General features: G+C 42.7%; 1 protein-coding gene across 1 annotated transcript; it reads left to right on the forward strand.

The window, feature by feature from the left end:
- The first annotated feature begins 2898 nt into the window (after positions 1 to 2898).
- On the forward strand, positions 2899 to 17426 carry HRG (histidine rich glycoprotein). The gene is made up of 7 exons (XM_034440295.3): positions 2899 to 3180; positions 5976 to 6086; positions 7071 to 7158; positions 9509 to 9675; positions 10980 to 11093; positions 13323 to 13412; positions 13782 to 17426. Exons 1-7 carry the CDS (start codon positions 2986 to 2988, stop codon positions 14595 to 14597), a joined length of 1581 nt encoding a protein of 526 aa, XP_034296186.2. The 5' UTR covers positions 2899 to 2985; the 3' UTR covers positions 14598 to 17426.
- Positions 17427 to 22437: the final 5011 nt, after the last annotated feature.

Consider the following 22437-nt stretch of genomic DNA (forward strand, 5'->3'; position numbering starts at 1 on the left):
GGCAACTTTAAGACTTGTGGACTTCAACTCCCAGAATTCCTCAGCCAGCTGGCTGAGGAATTCTGGGAGTTGAAGTCCACAAGTCTTAAAGTTGCCAAGGTTGGAGACCCCTGCACTAAGTAACCTCCCTCCCACTCCTTCCCTTATTTTACACTAGTTATTATTCCCAAATATTTGTCTCATTCCAGGAAATTGTGAATTCTAGTTCTACCTTAGCCATGAAAGCCAGCTGGGCAACTTTGAGTCAGTCAGTCATTCTCTCTCTCTCTCTCTCTCTCTCTCTTCTCTCTCTCTTTCTCTTTCTCTCTCTCTCTCTCAGCCCAACAATCTTCCCACAAGATTGTTGTTGGGGAAAACTAGGATAGGTTCATCGCCTTGAGTTATTTGTAAAAAAATAATAAAGGTTGGATACAGATAAAAAATATTCTTTTTCTTTTCTCTACTTTGTGTATCGGAGATTTCAAACTCAAATGGATATATGAGCTACATCATGTGAAATGGGTTAATCCAGGGGCGAAATCCAGCAGGTTCTAACAGGATCTGGAGAATTGGTAGCGGAAAATTTGAGCAGTTAGGAGAACCGGCAAATACCACCTCTGGCTGGTTACAGGGTGGGGAGGGAATGGGGATTTTGCAGTATCCTTCCCCTGGAGTTGGGTGGGAAAGGAGATTTTGCAGTATCCTTCCCCTGCCATGCCCACTAAACCACGCCCACAGAACCAGTAGAGAAAAATTTTGGATTTCACCCCTGGGTTAATCAATGGACGACATCTATGACATGCAAAAATGAAATAAATTTTAAAAATGCATTGGAACATAATTTTTTTTTAAGGAAACTCAATGTACATTATGTTTCTGCAGCCAACCTCATTTCTCTCACACCGGTGACCATATAACATAGCGATAAACAGTTGCACATAGTTAGTCTAGATCCATACATGAGGAGAATTGCAGATTGTTGTTAGAATTTTCATCAATAAAATACTGTCTGGATTCATATACTGTGGGAAGTGATCGATTATTTAATCATGAGGTACTGAATAAGCAATTGGCTGCATGCACACAGCAGGCTACTTCATAAATCATGGCTCAAAAACCCAAGTAGTTAAAGACTAAGAAATATTGTTACGGCGCAACTCATTGTACAGATTCTGCCTCTAATGCAGGGGTGTCAAACTCAAGGCCCGCAGGCCAGATCCAGTCCATGGGGTGCTTAGATCTGGCCCACGAGGCTACCTTGGAAACAGCGAAGGATCGGCCCCCAGTGCTTCTGCCATTAAAAATGGAGTTCGGGAGCCCGTTTTCGCTGGCAGAGCGCTTGGGCCACCACAGGCACCCGTGACACGAGTGACGTCGAGCTGGCCACACCCACCCTGACCACGCCCACCCTGGAACCCCAAGGTCAAGCACAACCCTGATGCGGCCCTCAATGAAATCGAGTTTGACACCTCTGCTCTAATGTCCCACCATCAAGCTCAATTGTGAGTCTTTAATTCTAAGAGAAGGTGGTGACTTTGTCAATTATTGGCAAGACAACTTCAATTTTACATGGAAAAAAACAGTCGCATAAAAGTACCATAGTTCATACTTTGGACTGTCTCATTGTTTGTTCAACTAGCACAGAATTCTGTATACAGGTAGTCCTGGACTTACAGTTCACTTAGTGACCATTCAAAGTTATAACAGCACTGAAAAAAGCAACTTATGACCGTTTTTATGGCCGCCCTGAGTCTTCGGAGAGGGGCGGCATATAAATTGAATTAATTAAATTAAATTAAAGTTTCACACTTATGACAGTTGTAGCATCCCCCTGGTCACATGATTTGCAATCGGATGCTTGACAACTGACTCACACTTATGACGGTTGCAGTGTCCCAGGGTCATGTGATCCCCTTTTATGGCCTTCTGACAATCAAAGTCAACGGGGGAGCCAGATTCACTTAATAACCGTGTTACTAATTTAACAACTGCAGTGGTTCACTTATGTTCACAAATGTGGAAAAAAAGTTGTAAAATGGGGCAAAACTCACTCAATGAATTTCTCACTTAACGACCTACATTTTGGGCTCAATTGTGGTTGCATGTTGAGGCCTACCTGTACTGAGAGCTTCGAATCAATGCAAGCTACCTCTAACTTCCTGTAGCCCACAATCATTGCCCTATGCCAGTGATGGCTAACCTTGTCCAAAGTGTGCACATGCATGCACAAATGCATGCGTGTGTGCCTGAACCCCCAAAATGCAATGCACATGCACCCTGTTCATGTGTACCATGTGTACCCATGTGCCCCTGCACACGCCCCGCCTCTGCGCATGCACACGTGCCCCCACACATGCACCCCACCCCCGTGCATGCGCGGAAGAGACCTGACAACAGGGGTAAAATCCAGCAGGTTCTGACAGGTTCTGGGGAATCAGTAGCGGAAATTTTGAGCAGTTCAGAGAACCGGCAAATACCACCTCTGGCTGCCCCCAGAGTGAGGTGGGAATGGAGATGCAGTATCCTTCCCCTGCCATGCCCACCAAGCCATGCCCACAGAACCAGTAGTAAAAAATATTTCAGTGGATTTCACCACTGCCCGACAACTAGCTGGCCGGCGAGAGGCACACGCATGCGTGGTGGAGCTGAACTTGGGCAACGGCTCACGTGCCCACAGAGTGGCCGTTGCATGCTACGTGTGGCACGCATACCATAGCTTCGCCATCACGGCCCTATGCAATGTCAGAATTTCACATTATTTTATCCATTGCTTCAAATATTACTTCCTCATTTTGGATCCCCTTTCCCTCCTTATTTACTCCATCAATCATTCATTTTCTATTTATTTTGCTTAGCCAGGGATCAAGGCAACTGGTTCAAGAACCTTGAGACCAGATCTACCAAAAAATAAACATCCCTTCGCGTTTATGGAATTGAATTTTTAATATCAGCTCAAAAGAGCTCCAGTCCGGTGGCTTAAGCGGATCAATCCATCTCACAGCCCAAATGAAATTGCTAGCCTGTGCTCTATTTATTGTGGCATGGACCACATCCTGCCGTGCCCTGATAGTCCCTGAAGACTGCAATGATACAAGAATAGAGAATGATGCAGAGGTGGCCCTGAATTTAATCAATCAATATCGCAAAGAAGGCTACGTTTTTGCCCTGTTCCGGGTTGCTGATGCTCATTACCAACACTTGGTAAGTACCGCAGCTGTGGGTGGCTCCTCACTGGTTCAGTGGTGGGTTCCTTCCGGTTCGGCCTGGTTCGGCCAAGCCGGTAGCGGTGATGATATGACATCACTGAACCAGTTCTCTTTGTCCGGGAGCTGGGCCCTCCTGCCCGCCCGTGCATTATTCTTACCTTTTATTTCTTCTTTTTTAGCCCAGCTGATAGGTGCGGCAGCTGAGTGGATTGCCGCACCTCAGCTGGGCAGATTCCCAATGGCAATCACACGCGAAGCGCATGCACAAAGAGAACTGGTAGTAAAGCCAGTTAGAACCCACCACTGCACTAGTTGTTCCAGCGTGGAGTCCATGCCTGTCATAATTCTCTGATTTAACGCAAACAGGTGAATCATTATTTGACTGCATCGTGTGATCATTTTGGAAGTACTTCTTTGTGTCACTTAGGAGTTGTTATGGGCTTTGTTTTTGTTTTTTTGAAATGGCACTTTTAAAAAACTTTTTTTTAAATGTTTTTTTTAAAAAAACTGGTGGCACTCATAAACTTACTTGGGCTTAATTTTAAAATGTGCTTCATTTTGAAGTACAAATATAAACATATGCCACAGTGAATGCGGAGGAACCTAGAATCTCTTATTTTCCATCCATCTATTGGGGGGGGGGACAAACAATACAGGTAGTCTTTGTTGTTGTTTTTTAAATAATTTTTATTTAACATTTTTCACATTTAAAATCACAGTTACACTACAATACAGGTAGTCTTTGACTTACGACCGGTTGCTTAGCGGCCGGTCAAAGTTACATCAAAGTTACAACCCTCCCCCCCCTCACAAAATCTACTTATAACCAGGTTTCAAAGTTAAGGCCTCTGCAGTGCCTCTGCAGTTGTTTACCTTTACAACCAACCACAGGTACACTGCAGCGATACCCGCCCCATCTCCCCCATCCAGTCTTCTGAGTCCCTGCGTGCCTTCACCTGCTCCCAATCCAGCCACTCAGCCACCCAAGGGAAACCAAAGCCGGGCATGAGAAGCTATTGGTCCATTGGGGGCTGTTGCAGGTGGTAGGCCGAGGCCTGCTTCCCGCTCAGCCAGCCCAAAGATTTGCAGGACTCGGCCTGCTCCATCAGTTCGTGGAGTCTGTGGCACTTCCTTAAAAACCAGAGTGCCACTTACAGGATCGCGAAAAGAGTCCCTGCTTACAGAATAGCACCTGGTTGCCATGAGACAGCCTCTGTTGGAAAGCTGAGCTTTGCATTGCATCGGCCTGAAGGAAGAGAAAATTAAGAGCAAGTTTGGTTGCAGTTTCAAGAGGATGTTGTCCAGGGGTGGGATCCTACCGGTTGAACAACCGGTTCCCTGAGCGCGTGCGTGCACAGTTTCCATAAAATTGAGCTTCCACATTGCAAACAAGGAAAGGAGCAAGGAAAACAGCTGAGGAGGGCCAATTCACCACCCCGAGTCCTTCGGGAGAGGGGGCGGTATAAAAATCTAATAAATAAATAAATAAATAAATAAAATTCAATCTGCCGCCCCTGATCAGCTGCGCTTCAAAGCAGAAATAAAGGTCGATATAACCCGGGTCGGGCAGGAGGGACCACTTTTACAGCAACAGAGAACCGGTTTGTTCTCGGCAGGAAGTGGGAACTACTGGTTCGGCCAAACCGGTCTGAACCGGTAGAATCCCACCACTGATGTTGTCCCAGCCACTATGGTCACCATTTCAGGAAGATGAGGTCCCAAAACGAAGGAACACAGTAAGGTGTTAACTCGAAATAGCCAAAGCAGCATCAGGTGTCAAGTTCTGCAAGATTCGGGGAAAGCCTCAAGAGCAGCCCTTTTGCCCCAGAAAGTCTCATTAGCATCCTAAAATACACACCACAAACATTGTGGGATGTCATTACTCAAGTCCGCCTGCGCATTAGCAAGTAACCAATTGCAACACTTTGCTCGTTTCCTGTGAAAAATGAAAAAAAGCTATGTATGACGCTGTTGGGGGCTCCTCTTCTTTGCTTGGAGGCGACCCTGTTGTTGTGCATCAATAAAGGGATTTTGCTCAAGGAGTTTCTCGTGTCCGGTGGGACTTAATTGGGCATTGTCTTTGGGCAATGGACCATGGTCCAATCACTATGTTTACAGGTCCGACAGGCCAGGCAATTTACTAACTTACTGCTCACTTCAGAAGTTCGATTCTGAATGTCTCAGGTTTCACTCAGCCTTCCATCCTTCCGAGCAGCAGTGGGTTTCCAATATTCTTACCACCGGTTCGCTGCCTGCACCATCCACACATGCACCCAGCCTTTCACGCATGTGCTTTGCATGCATGCATGCCTTCCACGCATGCACCCGGCCTCGAAAACATGGCTAAATAGGACGGCATTAAGTCCAGGTCGGCGGGCGGGGGCGGGCCCACCCCACCCGCATTCGCCGCTACCAGTTCGTCCGAACTGGTACAAACCGGCTGAATACCACCTCTGCTTCTGAGATCCGTAAAATGAGGACCCAGATGGTTGGGGGAAATATGCTGATTCTGTAAGCCACTTAGAGAGAGATGTAAACCAATATGAAGTGGTATATAAATCTAAGTGCTATTGCTCTTAGCACTTAGATTTATCTGGTTTATTGCTGGAAATGAGCAATACTGATTTTCACTGCTGTGGTTCAAGATCCACATTATAATGTGTAGATGGTGTGTAGATGGTGAGCCAGTTTTTGAAAATGAAAATTTATCTCTCTTTTTTTTTAATGAACATCTTCAGCAGAACATGCCTGATTTTTCTTCCATCTTGCTCTTTTTTTTCCCCACTTCAGGAAAACACATCCATAGCATACCTAACTTTGGATGTCTTGGAAACGCCATGTCCTGTAATATCCAGACAACATTGGTCATCCTGTGAGCAGCGACCATTCTTAAGTATAACGGCAAGTAATGTCCATCTCTATTCTTTCTAAACATTAACTATTTGAGGTATACTTCTGTGAAAAGTCCTGCTTGTGTAACCACAAACCAACAGAAATGTGACGTTAGCACATTATTTGTACTGCCACATAATCCCACCCACAAATACTAAGGTTTAGAAAAGGGATTTTCTTGGGTGAGGCCCCAAAGTGCTCCACATTTATACTCCCCAGCGGAGACCCCTCACATCCTGGACATAAACTGTTTCAACTCCTACCCTCAAAACGACGCTATAGAACACTGCACACCAGAACAACTAGACACAAGGACAGTTTTTCCCCGAACGCCATCACTCTGCTAAACAAATAATTCCCTCAACACTGTCAAACTATTCACTAAGTCTGCACTACTATTAATCTTCTTGTCGTTCCTACAACCCATCTCCTCTCACTGATGACTGTATGACTGTAATTTTGTTTGCTTGTATTCTTATGATTTACATTGATATTGTTTCCGGATTGCTTATTTGTACCTATGACTATCATTATGTGTTGTACTTTATGATTCTTGATGAATGTATCTTTTCTTTTATGTACACTGAGAGCCTATGCACCAAAGACAAATTCCTTGTGTGTCCAATCACACTTGGCCAATAAAAAAAATTCTAATTCTAATATCATCTGCATGTTTTAGAAGTATTTTTTATTGTTTGTTGTTCAGTCGCTAAATCAAGTACAACTCTTCATGGCCCTATAGACCACAGCACACCAGGCCTCCCTGCTCAGTGTCTCAATTACATTATCTAATCATTTGGAAGCTAATGAATTGGCATTGTGTTGCCTTGGCTCATGAGGTGCACACTTCCTATTTTCTTCATGTTTCTTTCAGACAAGAACTTTCCAGGGTCGTGGCCAAGACATTGCTAGGAGTCAACTTCTACTCAAGACCTTTTGACTTTCCCTAAAATACAACTTGGAACTGATGCCTTTTCTTGTGTCTTTTTCCAGGATTTGGGACAATGTAAGGCTGTTCTGTATATAAATGAACTTTCTCAAAGAAAACTGCTGTATGCGTACAACTGCACTGTCAGTCCAGGTATTCACGTTCTTCTAAATTACAAGTCGGAATCAGATAAAGAAGCATCTCAGTGACCTAGATAGCTATGTAGGCTATGCACTTTTGGAAAATGTACAATCTTGTCTGCTAGAAAAAGTTTGGGGTAAAAGTCTGGTGCTTCCGATTTTGCAGAGGATGATGATAAGTCTGCACGTCCATAACAAATGCCACTGCCCTTAAACTTTTTTTTCAATTTTAAATTAGATTGATAGATAGATAGATAGATAGATAGATAGATAGATAGATAGATAGAGGAAAGAAAGAAAGAAAGAAAGAAAGAAAGAAAGAAAGGGAGGGAGGGAGGGAGGGAGGGAGGCAGCAAGGGAAGAAAGGAAGGGGGAGAGAGAGAGAAAAAAGGAAGGAAGGAAGGAAGAGGGAGGGAGGGGGAGGGAGAGAGAGAAAAGGAAGGAAGGAAGGAAGGAAGGAAGGAAGGAAGGAAGGAAGGAAGGAAGGAAGAGCTAGGCAGACAGACAGGAATTATCGTCTAAATGTATAGATGCATGAAACAAGGCAAGGCATCCAACTGCAGTTTGGGGAAAGGCAGAGATAAGAGTGAGTCAGGATTTGAGGTTATAGAAAGAGGTAACAGGAGGTTCAAAAAAATCAAGATGGTGGCTGAAACTGCCTGTTCAAAACCATATTTTTTTTATAGTCATATTTATCAGACCCTTTTCCATGGATACCCCTGGACACAGATAAACATGGAGGACAGCTTTTATGTGCTTCTCTCAATACTTCACCAGTTCATCTGCACAACCTCAGAAATTGCAGTCATATTAACTAATAGATAATCCAGGTTACTTGAGGGACCGTTTCACCCACTGGGACTAACCCGTCCCACTCATGCTGGCAGAGGAGGCATGCTGCGGGTCCCGTCAGCCCAAGTATTCCAGCTGGCAGGGTCTAGGACAGCAATGGCTAACCTTTTTGCCGTCATGTGCCAAAAGCATGGGGAGCATGGGGGGGTCGCACATCCGCATGCCCACACCCATAATTCAATGCACTACAGCCCCCCCCATGCCCCCACGCTTTTGGCACGTGATGGCACGGTGGGCCCGGTAGGCCCGTTTTTCGCCCTCCCCAGGCTCCAGAGGCTTTCTTGGAGCCTGGGGAGAGTGAAAACAGCCTTCCACACACCCCTGGAGGCCCTCCGGACGCCGGAAATAGCCTGTTTCCTGACTTCCAGTGGGCCTGGAAGGCCTGAAAATTAGCTAACCGGCACACATGCGTGCTGGAGCTCAGCTAGGACAACGCTGGCGTGCCCTCCGATATGGCTCCACATGCCACCTGTGGCACGTGTGCCATAGGTTCGCCATCATGGGTCTAGGAGAAGGGCCTTTTCTGCTATGGTTCCTGCCCTCTGGAACATCTTGTGTCCCCCACCCCCACCCCCAATGTGAGGTTGGACCCAACCCTCCTATCTTTTTGTAAGGGCCTAAAGACATGGCTTTGCCAGTCAGCTTGGGGGTCCCAGTGGGGCAGAGGTGGGTTTCAGCAGGTTCTGACCAGTTCTGGAGAACCGGTAGCGGAAATTTTGGATAGTTCAGAGAACCGGTAGTAAAAATTCTGACTGGCCCCAGCCCCATCTATTCTCTGCCTCCAGAGTCCCAGCTGATCGGGAGGAAATGGGGATTTTGCAGTATCCTTCCCCTGAAGTAGGGTGGGAATGGAGATTTTACAGTATCCTTCCCCTGGAGTGGGGTGGGAATGGAGATTTTACAGTATCCGTCCTCTGCCACACCCACCAAGGCACTCCCACCAAGCCATGCCACGCCAACCAAGCCACACCCACAGAACCGGTAGTAAAAAATTTTGAAACCCACCACTGCAATGGGGGAACAGCGCATTAGAGGTGGTTGATTGAGTACTAATAGGTCCCAGCTCCCCTCCTGCCCTCCTCATGTGCCTTTGGTTTTAACGTTTTGTCTTTTAGTGTTTTTATGTTTTAGATTTTATACATCTATAAACCGTCCAGAGATACCCTATAGTAAGATTGGCGGCCAATAAATGTTATAAATACTTAAATAAAATAAATAAATAGAAATTCTACTAGAAAACTTAATATCCCATCTTATCGTAGAGGAGGAAAATGTTTTGGCTGCCGAACATGAGACTTTTGAATTTTTAATTTTTGGTGGCAGGAACAGTGTGGTAATAGATATTATCACTTAGCTGACATCAAAAATTTAACAGGGAAATTTTTTGAGAACTTTAGCATTTAAAGATTACATGGGAAGATTACTTTTTACTAATTTGCTCCAGCTTTAATGTGTGAAGTCAACTCAGATCAATGCAGTGTTGATAACAGTGCTTTTTTTTTTTTTTACAGTTCCACCAAAAATATATGAATGCAAGCGTTGCCCTGTAAGAGTAACAGTTCTAGAGGACACTGAGAAGCACACCGAAGAAGCCAACAAGATTTTAGAGAAATACAGGCTGGAGAGCAATGAGTCAAATTATTTCAAGGTGGAGAAAGTCCAGAAGGTTTTCAGCGCAGTATGTATCCGTGTTCTCCTCTTGGATCTGTAGGCTTATGTAAAAAATTATTTCCCAAGATATCAGGAAGGAAAGGACCAGCAGTGGAAAATGGTTTAAATCCATTCTACTTAAGCACCTTTCACTATTCTCTTTCCTTCCTTCCTTCCTTCCTTCCTTCCTTCCTTCCTTCCTTCCTTCCTTCCTTCCTTCCTTCCTTCTTAAAGTGTTATTCTTATAATTGCTATTTTTATGAATGGAACGCATATCAAATTTAACCCATCTCTTAACTGTATTAAAGGGGATGCGGTGGCTCAGTGGCTAAGACGTTGATCTTGTCGATCGAAAGGTCAGCAGTTCAGCGGTTCGAATCCCTAGTGCCGCGTAATGGGGTGAGCTCTCGTTACTTGTCCCGGCTTCTGCCAGCCTAGCAATTCTAAAGCACGTAAAAAATGCAAGTAGAAAAATAGGGACCACCTTTGGTGGGAAGGTAGCAGCGTTCCATGCGCCTTTGGCGTTGAGTCATGCCAGCCACGGAGACGTCTTCAGACAGCGCTGGCTCTTTGGCTTTGAAACGGAGATGAGCACCGCCCCCTAGAGTCAGAAACGACTAGCACATATGTGCGAGGGGAACCTTTACCTTTAACTGTATTAAAGCCCTTTCGTAGTGTCATTTGTCAGCGCTCCAGAAAAAAACCCAGCTCCAAGTAAAGACTCTGAAGCAAGCATTTTCAAAGTTCTATTTACTAGAATAGGTAAACTGGCACATCTGGGAAAACCCGAATCTGAGAGGTCCAGGTTTTTCCTCAGTAAATCAAAAAACTCCAAACCATCCCCTCAGTCCTCAGTCAATCACATGCTCCAATCAACCGCCGTCCTATCTTGAGACATCGCTCTGACCACTCCTTCTCCAGATGCAGGATCTCCCTGACCTTGACTGACAGGAAGAATGCTATTATGTTTACAGACAACCCCTCTACTAAATCCCCCCTCCTACTTTCCCACACATGAGAAGGTGGCAGCATGGAAGCTTCCGGCCTAATATGGCTTCCAAAGCGGACATCATTATTGTACTAGCAGTGTCGAGAATGGGCATCTTTAGTCCTCTTTCCTCCTCCATTATCTTATGCCTAGGATTATTCTGATTTAATTCTGAACAGACCCCGGTGGAATAGCCTGATTTTTCTAAAACTTTCCTAGGTGAAAATTTTAATCAAAAAAATTACATCTGTCCTGCAGTCATCCTTAGATGCGAACGCCAAAGTGAACTACAATATTGGAAAAGTTGGATATAATTTGATCCCTGTTTTGTTTATTTTATGCAGGTGGCCGACCGTACGGGATTCATTGTTGAATTCACCATAAAAGAGACAAGATGCCCAAGAAACACCGACACAACAAGTGTTTCCCAATGTGAATTCCTGCCTGATGGAAAAGCTGTGAGTGGAGATAATATATGCAAAAGTAGTTTGGCTAACAAATTGTAGGAAGTAAATAGGCAGTTGCGATATAGAGGTTTTCAGGATCTATTATAGATCCTCAAATGTATCTCAGTAACAAGGATCAGTGGATTGATACGTATGCCTTGGAGAGAAAAGCCTTTAAACTTTACTTAAACTATAGCTGCTAAAGGGAAGAATAGCAGATCTAGATACTGATTTAATAAGGAGCCCCATGTTTTTATTGTTGTTCACCCGTTAAAATTGTTGCAGTCAAGCCTTATAAATACGTTTTATAAACGAAAAAAGGCTGGTGTGATGGGAATTGTAATTCAGCAATTTGAGGAGAACTGCAATTTCCCCATTCCTGCACAATCTTGGGCATACCAAGAGGCTTTGTGTGTGTGTGGTTTCCAAAACGCCTAGAAAAATTGCCATTTTATCAGATTTTTTTACCAGCATAAAGGAAAAATATTGCCTAGCTTTCTCAGGCTCAGAAGCTAAGCGTAATCAAATCTGGTTAGTATTGTGATGGGAGACCTTAATTCCCAAGCTGAATTGGGAAACTGAAAAATAATCTAGTAGAAGAAAATGTCACACCCACTATTGTCATGTTGTCAAGAAAACTGCAGGGTTATGTTTGTTTAGTCCCCAGGGATCAACCTTAACTTGAGGGTGACTTTCCCTTTTCTATCATCTTAACTGTATTTATTTAATTAATTCAATGCATATTTTTTTTATCAGTGACATTAGATTACACTTTTGTTCTGGCCCCATTGACCTTTTTATTCCATCACAGTTTTGTTATCTCAGTTTTAAATTGTGAGCTAAACTGAAAGGTAGCACAGCATTTCCTGCAGCAGTGATTCTCAAAAACCTTAGCAATGTTAAAATGCGTGGACTTCAACTCCCAAAATTCCCCGATCAAATCTTGAAAAGGCTAAGATTGAGAAACAGTGTTCTACGTATAAGAAGATATAACATATACAATATGGTGTGATAAGTTACAAGGTGTAATTAAATACTCTTGAAAGGAATCTTATAAATTCCCATGCTTATTCCTTCCTCAGATTAAGTTTCTCTTGTTTGTAGGAAAAGATTGGGGTGGGAAGGTGGGTCCTTGGGGAAGAAGGAAAGGGGAAGGGAGGAGAGAGGAAAGACTAGGAAGACATCAGTTGCACAGAGAGGAAGGAGAGGAAATGCCTAATTTTATTATTAAACTGTTGACATTTTTTATTTCTTCATGGTGTAACAGATTTAAACATTATAAAACTGTAACGTGTGTGTTTGTACACGTGTGTGGATAGATGGATGGAGATCTGGAGGGAGAGAGGGAGGGAGGGATGAATGGAGGGATGGAGGGATGGAGAGATGGAGGGATGGAGGGATGGATGGAGAGATGAATGGATGGAGAGATGGATGGAGAGATAGATGGATGGATGAAGAGATGAATGAATGGAGAGATGGATGGAGAGATAGATGGATGGATGGATGGAGAAATGGATGGAGAGATGGATGGAGAGATGGAGAGATGGATGGATGGATGGATGGATGGATGGATGGATGGAGAGATGGATGGGTGGTGGATGGATGGATGAGTAGAGAGATGGATGGATGGATGATGGATGGATGGATGGATGGATGGATGGAGAGATGGATGGGTGGTGGATGGATGGATGAGTAGAGAGATGAATGGATGGATGGATGGATGGATGAATAGACAGACAAAGAGAGAGAGAGAGAGAGAGAGAGAGTCCTCAACTTACAACCATTCATTTAGTGACCATTCAAAGTTACAACAGCACTGAAAAATGTGACTTACAACCAGTCCTCACACTTACAACCAACACAGCATCCCCACATTTGGTTGCTTGGTATCTGGCATGTATGTCCAATGGTTATAGCATCCCTGAATCACGTGATCATCATTTATGACCTTCTTAGCCAGCTTCTGAGAAGCAAAGTCAATGGGGAAAGCTGGATTTGTTTAAAGACCACATGATGCAATTAACAACTGCAATGCGTTCTATTGTAAAAAAAATGGTTATAAAATTGGTCATGACTCGCTTAACAACCATCTTGCTTAACAACAGAAATGCTGGACTCAGTTGTGGTCATAAGTCAAGGAGGACGACTGAGGGAAGCAGAGAGATAGGGAGAGAGAAAGAGAGAGAGATGTCAAATTTACAAAATTCATCTCAACTGTTATCATTTCCTTTTTCTCTGTAGAATCTGGGATTTTGCGTAGGACGAATAGTTAAAGAGTCAGGAGCCCCAGATGTGGTTGTAGTAGACTCCTGTGCAATCTATGATACTCAGGTAAGAGTGCAAATGATTTAACTGCTAGGAGAAAAAACACATAGACTTATATTTATGTGTATTATTAAATATAATGCTGCGAACTCCATTTAGGCATCAGGAAGGGCATCCAGCTAGTAAACGTTCAGCTCTAATCAGTTGCCCAGACTCTACCCTGAATTAAGGGATTACAGGGTACTAAAATTGGAGGGTTTTTTTATTTATATAGTATTTTTATTTATATATTTTGCATTTTCCTTGCAATACGTGTTACATACCTTCACAAATACACAGCAAATAAGAGTTCTAAACTAACTTGGTTTCTTCTTTCTCATCTGTGTTCCATACATTCATAAATGGTGACTTGTCCTTTTAACTTCCTTTGCAAAGAATCTCAGCCGCTTCCATCATCATCACCACCATCCCCATCACCACTTCCACCATGATTCAGGAGAAGGCCGTCATCATTGCAATGTCACCGGGCAGGAATGCAGACATCATAAACATCCTCATTCCCACCACCACCATCATCATCGCCCTCATCGTCATCATCATCATCACCACAATCATTCTCACCATCATGGACACCCCCACGAATATAGAGACACACAAATTCTTGGCCATTATCAAGTAAGTCCTGCAAGTCCCAGGGGCAACCATAAGTCTGAACAGACCCAAGAGGAACATCCTGGCATTCCCCCTCCTCCAGGACCTCAGTACCCTTCTCCTCCTCCTGGGGGTCCCCATCATTTTCCTCCTAGTAAATATCCACAACCGCCTCCTTGGCCTCCATTTCCCGGACCTTTTCCTCATAGACCAGATGATTACCACCGACGGCCCCATAGGAGGTTTCCTAAATTTGATCGTCGCTGCCGCCACCATCATCACAGGTCTAATGACACTGCGTGTAAAAGGGAAGAAAGCGGATCCTCAGAAGACCAAGATTCATTCACCACCCATCATTCTTTCCATCGTAGCAGGGTGGACTTTGTCCATCGCGTTCCGATTCTGAGTGAGCACGATGTCCTCCAAGCTCCTGGTGCCAACTTTCGTGACCATCCCTTGCCTGACCAAGGAAGACATGGAAAACTCATAATACAACATTTCCCGGAGGTTTCCTCAGGATCAAAGTCATGCCCAGGGAAGCCCAAATATGACCTCTTGCCAAGCTTTTTGTCTTTGTTTCCTACACCATCAGCACATTAAAAAGCACGTTAAAAAGCTTTTCATGGAAAAAATAATTAATATCTGCATTTATGTGTTGATTTTAGTTTAAGTTCCCCATAAATTGTAACCAAGAATATTGTATAAATATTCTTATATGGAGAGCATAGTTTATATATAATCTTAGAGTGATGCATGGTCTGGAAATCATTTGAAAAACATACCCTGTTTCCCCGAAAATAAGACCTCCCTGGATAATAAGCCCAATCAGGCTTTTGAGTGCATGTGCTAAAATAAGTCCTCCCTCAACACTATCAAATTATTTGCTAAGGCTACATTAGTATTACTATTACTCTTCTCACCGTTCCTATCACCCATCTCCTTCCACTATGACTGCGTGACTGTAAACTTTGTTGCTTGTATCCTTACGATTTATATTGATATTGATTGTTTCCGGATTGCTTATTTGTATCCTATGACTATCGTTAAGTGTTGTTACCTTATAATTCTTGACGAATGTATCTTTTCTTTTTATGTACACTGAGAGCCTATGCACCAAGACAAATTCCTTGTGTGTCCAATCACACTTGGCCAATAAAGAATTCTATTCTATTCTATTCTATTCTATTCTATTCTATTCTATTCTATTCTATTCTATTCTATTCTATCAGTAAAAATGGTCAACAGAGACCGTATTTCCATAACACATTTACTCAGTGGCATATGCATTAGATATTGAATTAGTGTCAGCCTTGAGTAGCATATTATGCAGGTACAACTGACTTGGTTAGCTTATTGTTTAATGAGTAGCCTGCAAATGTATTTTAAGGGTTTTCAAAATTGGCAGAAGGACTTTGAAATCAATAGCACAAGTCCTGATAGGAGCTATAGATGTGAAAGATGAGCAGGCTGAGCTGGAAGATGGGATTAAACACGTCATAAGTTTGGAATCATTGCACAGCCACAAAAGACCTATGTCCACCACCACCCCCATGAATTCCGTGGACCCTTATCTAGCGCCAATTTAACTTTCACCATTAGTTGATTAGATTCTTGTGTGGAGGAAATTATAATACATTTTTCTGTGCTTTGAACTCAGTGAGTGTTCCTGTTTTTGCGCCTGACAATAAGTGAGCGAAAACGATCTGTACCTGTATGTCATTCAGAAAGAAGTGACAACTGTTCCTGTAATGCTTAAATGCAATCTATCTTGATCTTGTCTTTCTGTTATTGATTTGAAATTAATAAATTTATGCTGAGCCTGGATAGCTCAGCAGACTAATGCATTGTAATTTAACTCCAGTTGTCTGCAATTAGTAAGTTCGAATCTCGCCAGGCTCAAGGTTGACTCAGCCTTCCATCCTTTCTAAGGTAGGTAAATTGAGGACCCAGTTTGTGGGGGCAATAAGCTGACTTTGTAAAAATATACAAAAGTATGAAGGCTATTGCTTAACGCATTGTAAGCCATCCTGAATCTCCGGAGAAGGGCGGCATATAAATCAAATTAAAAAAACAAAACACAAGGGGTGATTTTAACGCAAACCGAGACAACCGACAACATCATGGGCCATTGCTCATAAAATTATAAAACAATGATTTCTCAGATAATTGCACATAGGCCTCAGGGGTGAAATCTACTTACCTTGCTTATCGGTTCAAAAGTGCATGCACCGCCTGTGTGCGTCACATACGTGCGCAGACCTTCTGCGCATGTACAAAACATTCTGCACATGCGCAGAAGGTAAAAACACATTACTTCCTGGTTAAAACCAGGAAGTAATGACACCCGGGCGGGTGGGCGGAGCTTCACTCCACCGTTGCTACCGGATTGCTGAACCAACAGCCAAGATCGCTACCAGACCGGGCGATTCGGTACAATCCGGGAGCATTTCACCCTTGATAGGCCTGAATACAAAATGGAATATAGAGTAGGCCTCAACTGCAGTTTACACATGATTATGCTTAGCCTTGTAAAAAATAAACAATCTAAAAATTCATCCATTTGCATCTTACTCAGCATTAAATTGTTTTTTTTTCCCCTACTGTAAATTCAACATCTAAGTCAGGGGTGGAGAACGATGGCTCCCTTTATGACTTGTGGACTTCAACTCCCAGAATTCCTGGCTCAGGAATTCTGGGATTTGAAGTCCACAAGTCATAAAGGGGGCCATTGTTCCCCACTCCTGATCTAGGTATATCTATTCCAAATATAATAGCACTTTGAGAACCGTTTTCAATCCTTGGATCTACAGGACGAATTTATTCTGTCGGTCAGATTTTAATATGTCTGTCCTACAAAAGTGCTAAGCGAAGGATGTTCTGTGTGGCTCTGGAAAACTGCTTTTTCCAGGCTGTTAGGATATGGTGTAAGTCTAACAAGTTGTCCAGGCAATATATGTGTTCTATAACTTTAAATGTATTCTGTAACTTTAAATGTAATGCTGAGTAATTGTACTGCTGAGTCATTGTAATAACTAATGACTGCTGACTGAATGCTGACTGCAATTATCATAATTGTACTGTTGAGTCATTGCACTGCTGATTTCACTTATCTTAAGTGGATAATTACTAGTATAAACTGTATATAAGAAGGAAGCCGAGCTATAGTCATTGTTGGACCTGCTCTCATCATTGCTTGACTTGCTGCTTGACTTGTTGGTTGGAACTGTTACTGTCATGTGTGAAGACATGGATGGATATGCTACCATCGTGATTTGTTACCAGCGTTGAATTGCTGTTTATTACCTACTGCTGTTTGTCTGGTAAGAAGATATCTGTAACTTCAGACTGATTTGAATGGCTAAAGACTTGGATTGATTAAAAAGACTATGCAACTGTTTTTCACTACAAAGTAAAAGCTTTGTTAAACCAGTTTGTATGTATTGTATTCATTGCTCTCAGTACCATTTCTCTGTGCACTTACTCTGCTGGTTGGTTAACACAACAATATCCTTAACACAGGCTGACAAAGGTAAATAATATTGGGCAGGTTTCCAAGCAGACTGCTAGCCCTGTTGGCTCAGCATTTGCATCACCTTTTTACTCCCTGAATCATGCACACGCTTACCTCATCAATATTGACAATAGAGAGGGGAACGCATCAACTCTTGGGAAAGATTTGCAAATTCCACTCTTTCTCCCTTTAAAATTGACTTGTTATCAACCTAGAAAATGTTCTTGAAATTCCCAGAACCGCCCACAGTTGTAAACATGGTCTGACCCTGACACTGTAAATTGCAAACATGAATTTTAAACTGCTGGTAAATAAACTTGGGTGTGTGGCAGTGGTGGGTTGCCCCCGGTTCGGACCGGTTCACAAGAACCGGTAGTAAAACTGGCGGGAGGCTCTGCCTACCGCTCCGGATGTCATCATAGGCGATCTGCGCATGCTCAGAACTTCTGCGCATGCGCAGAAGCTCGGCGCGCGCACGATCCTGTTGCGAACCAGTAGTAAAGGTAAGTAGAACCCACCCCTGGTGTGTGGGGGTGTACTTGAAGAAACAAGTACTTGAAGAAACCTGTAAGGATTTTTTCAGTGTATGATTCCAGTCTATGAAATATTTGTAACCCCATATCAGTTTACCGTAGCGTGCTCAGATTCTGCTGGCAAAAATACCACCCGGTATTTTAAAGCTCTTTCTCCCCTTCCCACACTTTACCACATTTAAGAAGGAGCTTCTTTCCCCCTCAGTATGGAACTCTTCGTTCTGCTAGTCCTCAGCGTTAGATTTTGCCAACCAATTCTCTCCAAGATGAAATGGATTAGGATGACCCAGAAATTGTTGATGCTGCAGTTAAAATGATAAATGTGCTTAATGAAGACCAAAGACGTGTAAAAAAAGGTTAAATCACGGCAACTGGACCAAAGTTTATTAAACGGAGAGGTTTTGTTACTCATCCAAGTAATTTCTTCAGTTTGGTTAGGCACAGAATCAGGGAGTTGTTGGAATGAACTCTTAACTCTATATTTACATACATATGAAGACCAAAGACATACAGTAGAAATACATTTACTTTTAATGTCATCATTCATGCTGTTGGAAGTAAAATTCGGTCCAGTTCCAAGGCAGGAGAAAAATGCTGGAAATAAAATGGATGCTGGCTGTTTGGAAAGATGGTATCTTGTTTATTTGGATGTCAGAAACTTCAGTGACAGCAGCATGTTTCTGGGGTGGATGACAAAATGGCTCAGAGTGTGGATGGATTTTTATAGGGTTCTGGGGTTTGGTGATTGAGATGCTCCAGGGGGTTGTGCAATATAGTGAGCCTTGTGTCTTTTGCTATTTAATGGTGGTGGGTAAATCCTATTATGTCTAAAGGCAGTGGTTGGATTCAGCTGGTTCACACCAGTTTGGGCGAACTGATTGTTAAATTACACGCCCCGCTATCAAAATGGATCCTGGGCGCTGCCCAGAGAAATAGGAAATGGAGCGGCTGGTGCAAGGGAAGGAGAAGGCCGCTTTCCCTCTTTCTTCTCCCTGCTCCTCCTCCTTCCCTCATGCCAGCTGCTCCATTTCCTGTTTCTCCACTGCAGTGCAATGCCCAGGATCCACTTTGATAGTGGGGGGGGGGGTAATTTAACAACCAGCTTGCCCAATTTCAACTGTTAAACTGTTTTAAATTTTATATGTGTTCGTTTTTATTTTTGGCTGTGCACCGCCCTGAGTCCTTTGGGAGAAGGGCGGTATAAAAATTAAATAAATAAATAAATAAATAAATAAATAAATAAATAAATAAATAAATAAATAAATAAATAAATGTCATTCTTTTTTTCCTTTTATATTAACCCATATGCATTCAAGGGGACTTTCATTCTTGGTTTGTGCATTTCAATACCGATGTAGTGATCTCTTACAGATAATGCAACTTATGTTCCTTTTCTCTATTCTGTGTGTGAGAGCTCTTAGCTTGTGCCACCAATGCCATCTGGATCCCTGGGGAAAAAAATCCCCTAAATGAGACCAGGGTAAAATAAGTGTTTATTCTCCTTTTCATTTTTTGCCTCCTTCCAGCAACAAGGTTCCTGAAGAGCTGACGACTAATATTACTTAGTAGAAATTTTTCTAGTCACCCAGTTTGTTGACTTAGGAGCCTTCCAGATATTCTTAGCATCCAAATTCTGGGAACTGATGGGTGTACCTGCTGCTCAACATCAGGAAGAGCACAGGTTAACCTTCTGAAGATACGACCAATTTTTTTTAAAAAAAAATATGTTGGATTACATAGAGCTTCCACAACTATTTACAATGGAACAGAACAAACCATTCCAAACCTATCTGTGTACACATATAAATGACTGTGATGCAATGAAGAAACACACAATGGGATCACTTGCAGCAAATGTAAACTGCAACGTAACAATTTCTCAAATTGGCAAAGCCCCAAGTAAAATGCCTTCTGGAACAGGGGTCTCCAACGTTGGCAACTTTAAGACTTGTGGACTTCAACTCTGAGAGCAAAGCTGGCTGAGGAACTCTCAGAGTTGAAGTCCACAAGTCTTAAAGTTGCCAACGTTGGAGACCCCTGCTCTGGAACATCATTCCCCCCTCCATGAGGTGACTTGGCTCTGGCAACTGGCCTGGGCCCTGTCATGAGTGTTTCCAGGATTGCTGTGGCTATCTGCCTACTCACAAACAGTATGGTTTTAATCAAGCCATCTGCTGTTGGCAATTACCTGCAAGCCTTCCCCGCCCTAGTTAATTGCAGGTTAACTCCCTATATAAGCAAGGACCTTTTGCTTGCTACTTGGGCCTAGTCTAATCTAGGCCTAAATGCACAGCTCCTGCAGGAAGCTTGTTGCAACGCCGCAGATGGGAGAAGAATGCAGATAAGGACTCCAAACGCCGCTACAGAGAGACTCCCACAGATGCTTGCCTTTTGCTGTTTTGTAGCACGCAAGCTATCATCGGGACTGCTGTTGCTGGACCTTCTTCCTCCCACAAGCTTCAAGCAATGTTTGCTGTTTGAACTGTTTTTACTTCAGGTGACTTTCAGCTGTGAAGCTCGTGCTGCTCCCATTATGATTGCCTTGATGATGTATCGACGCCGAAGCTGCTTACCTTCATGCTAGCTTTATTCTTTTGTGAACTGTTTTGGTATTGTGGAGAGGGATCTAGGGAGATAGCCTTGCTTCACATACCCAGATAAGACTTTGTTTTTAATGTGTTTTCTTAAAGACATAGTGCTTTTTAAATGTTTTAAAGTAAATTATATTTTTACACAAGACGCCTCTGTCAGAATCATTTCAGTCTCAGTGTGTTTACTCATGAGCTGGTTCACGGTCCGGGGTACCCCTCAACCCCATTTCATCACAGGCCCCAATGGGGACACGTCATTCTGGAGGTGGTTAATGGACTAAGATAAAATGGCACCTCCTTCTCTTGGGCATCCTGCTCCTTTCTTTAGCCATCTTTGTCAATTTTAAACCACGTTTGGTGTTACTATTTATTATTTTAATGTTTTATATTGTTGTTTTTATTGATTGTAAGTCACCTAGAGTCACCGATATAGACGGCATATAAGTTTTAAATTAATAAATAAGTAAAGTGTGTTCATTATTCCTATTCCAAAATCGACATAGATATAGGATGTTATTCCTGAACCTCTAAATTTTGGAATAATCAAACAAAGGAGCCTTGGTGGCGCAGCGGACTAAAGTGCTGTTAAGTAGCACTTAGCTGCCAGCTGCCTGCAATTACTGCGAGTTCAAATCTCACCAGGCTCAAGGTTGACTCAGCCTTCCATCCTTCCGAGGTAGGTAAAATGAGGACCTGGATTGTGGGGGCAATAAGCTGACTTTGTATAAAAAAGAACACCGCTTAGTGGGAGCCGAAAGCCCTACTAAGCAGGTATATACAAAAGTATGATGTTGCGATCTTGTGAGATCCGGCCGTGAATGGGTTTTAATGTTTTAATTTTTAAATGTTTTTATAATTGTTTTCTAAATGCATTGTAAGCCGCCCTGAGTCTCTGGAGAAAGGCGGCATATAAATTGAACTAATAAATAAATAATAAGTTCTCCATCCCTGATTTTTTTTTTTAAACAAAAAAGAACAAACTCATTTTTCCTTCTTTGGAGTATTTTAAAACAGCAAGATGAAAAAGAGAAGAAAAATCATTGCAGTTCTGATGAAACCAGCAATCCCACCATATATATATATATATATTTTACTCCTGTTATGGACATAATTATCTCCTCAAGCTTGGCCAAAGAGAAGGAAAAGTTACAAACCTTGGAAACCATTAAGTTCCATTCTTCCTCCCTTTGAAATTTGCTTATTATCAATCTGGAGAATATTCTTGAGCCAACCCAATGCGACCTTACAGTCAGAACCGTATGTTCTGACCCTGACATTGTAAAGTAACAACTTGTATTGTGAATTGCAAGTGAATAAACTTAGTATTCCTTTAAAAAAAAAAAAGCAAATGCTTAAATAAACCTCAAAGGATGTTCACGCTGACATACTTGAGTTCAGTACGACCCAAGCTCATGAGACTTTTTTGGCTGTGTTTCGTTTACTTTAAAGCGCTCCGATTTCCGTTAGGAGGCTATACCCCCCATATATTGAAGCTCTTTCTCCCCATCCCACATTCATCAGATTTCAGAAGGAGCTTCTCTCACCACCTGGATATGGAAGTCTTCATTCTGCTAGTCCTCAGCATTGGACTTTGCCAAGCCACAGCTGTCTATGACGTATTGGACAGCCATGATCCGGAAGTTGTCGATGCTGTGGCTAGAGCAATAAAAGCACTTAATGATGACAGAAGTCATGGAAATAAATTTGCCCCAGGTGTCATCCTTCGTGTCTACGGAATAGTAAGTAAATTTGGTAACAACATCAAAAAGCTAATTAATGGCTTATTTCATAATAGGGGATTTGCG

Source organism: Pantherophis guttatus, chromosome 6 (genome assembly GCF_059756535.1).
Source record: "Pantherophis guttatus breed Tessera chromosome 6, ASM5975653v1, whole genome shotgun sequence".
NCBI lineage: Eukaryota > Metazoa > Chordata > Lepidosauria > Squamata > Colubridae > Pantherophis > Pantherophis guttatus.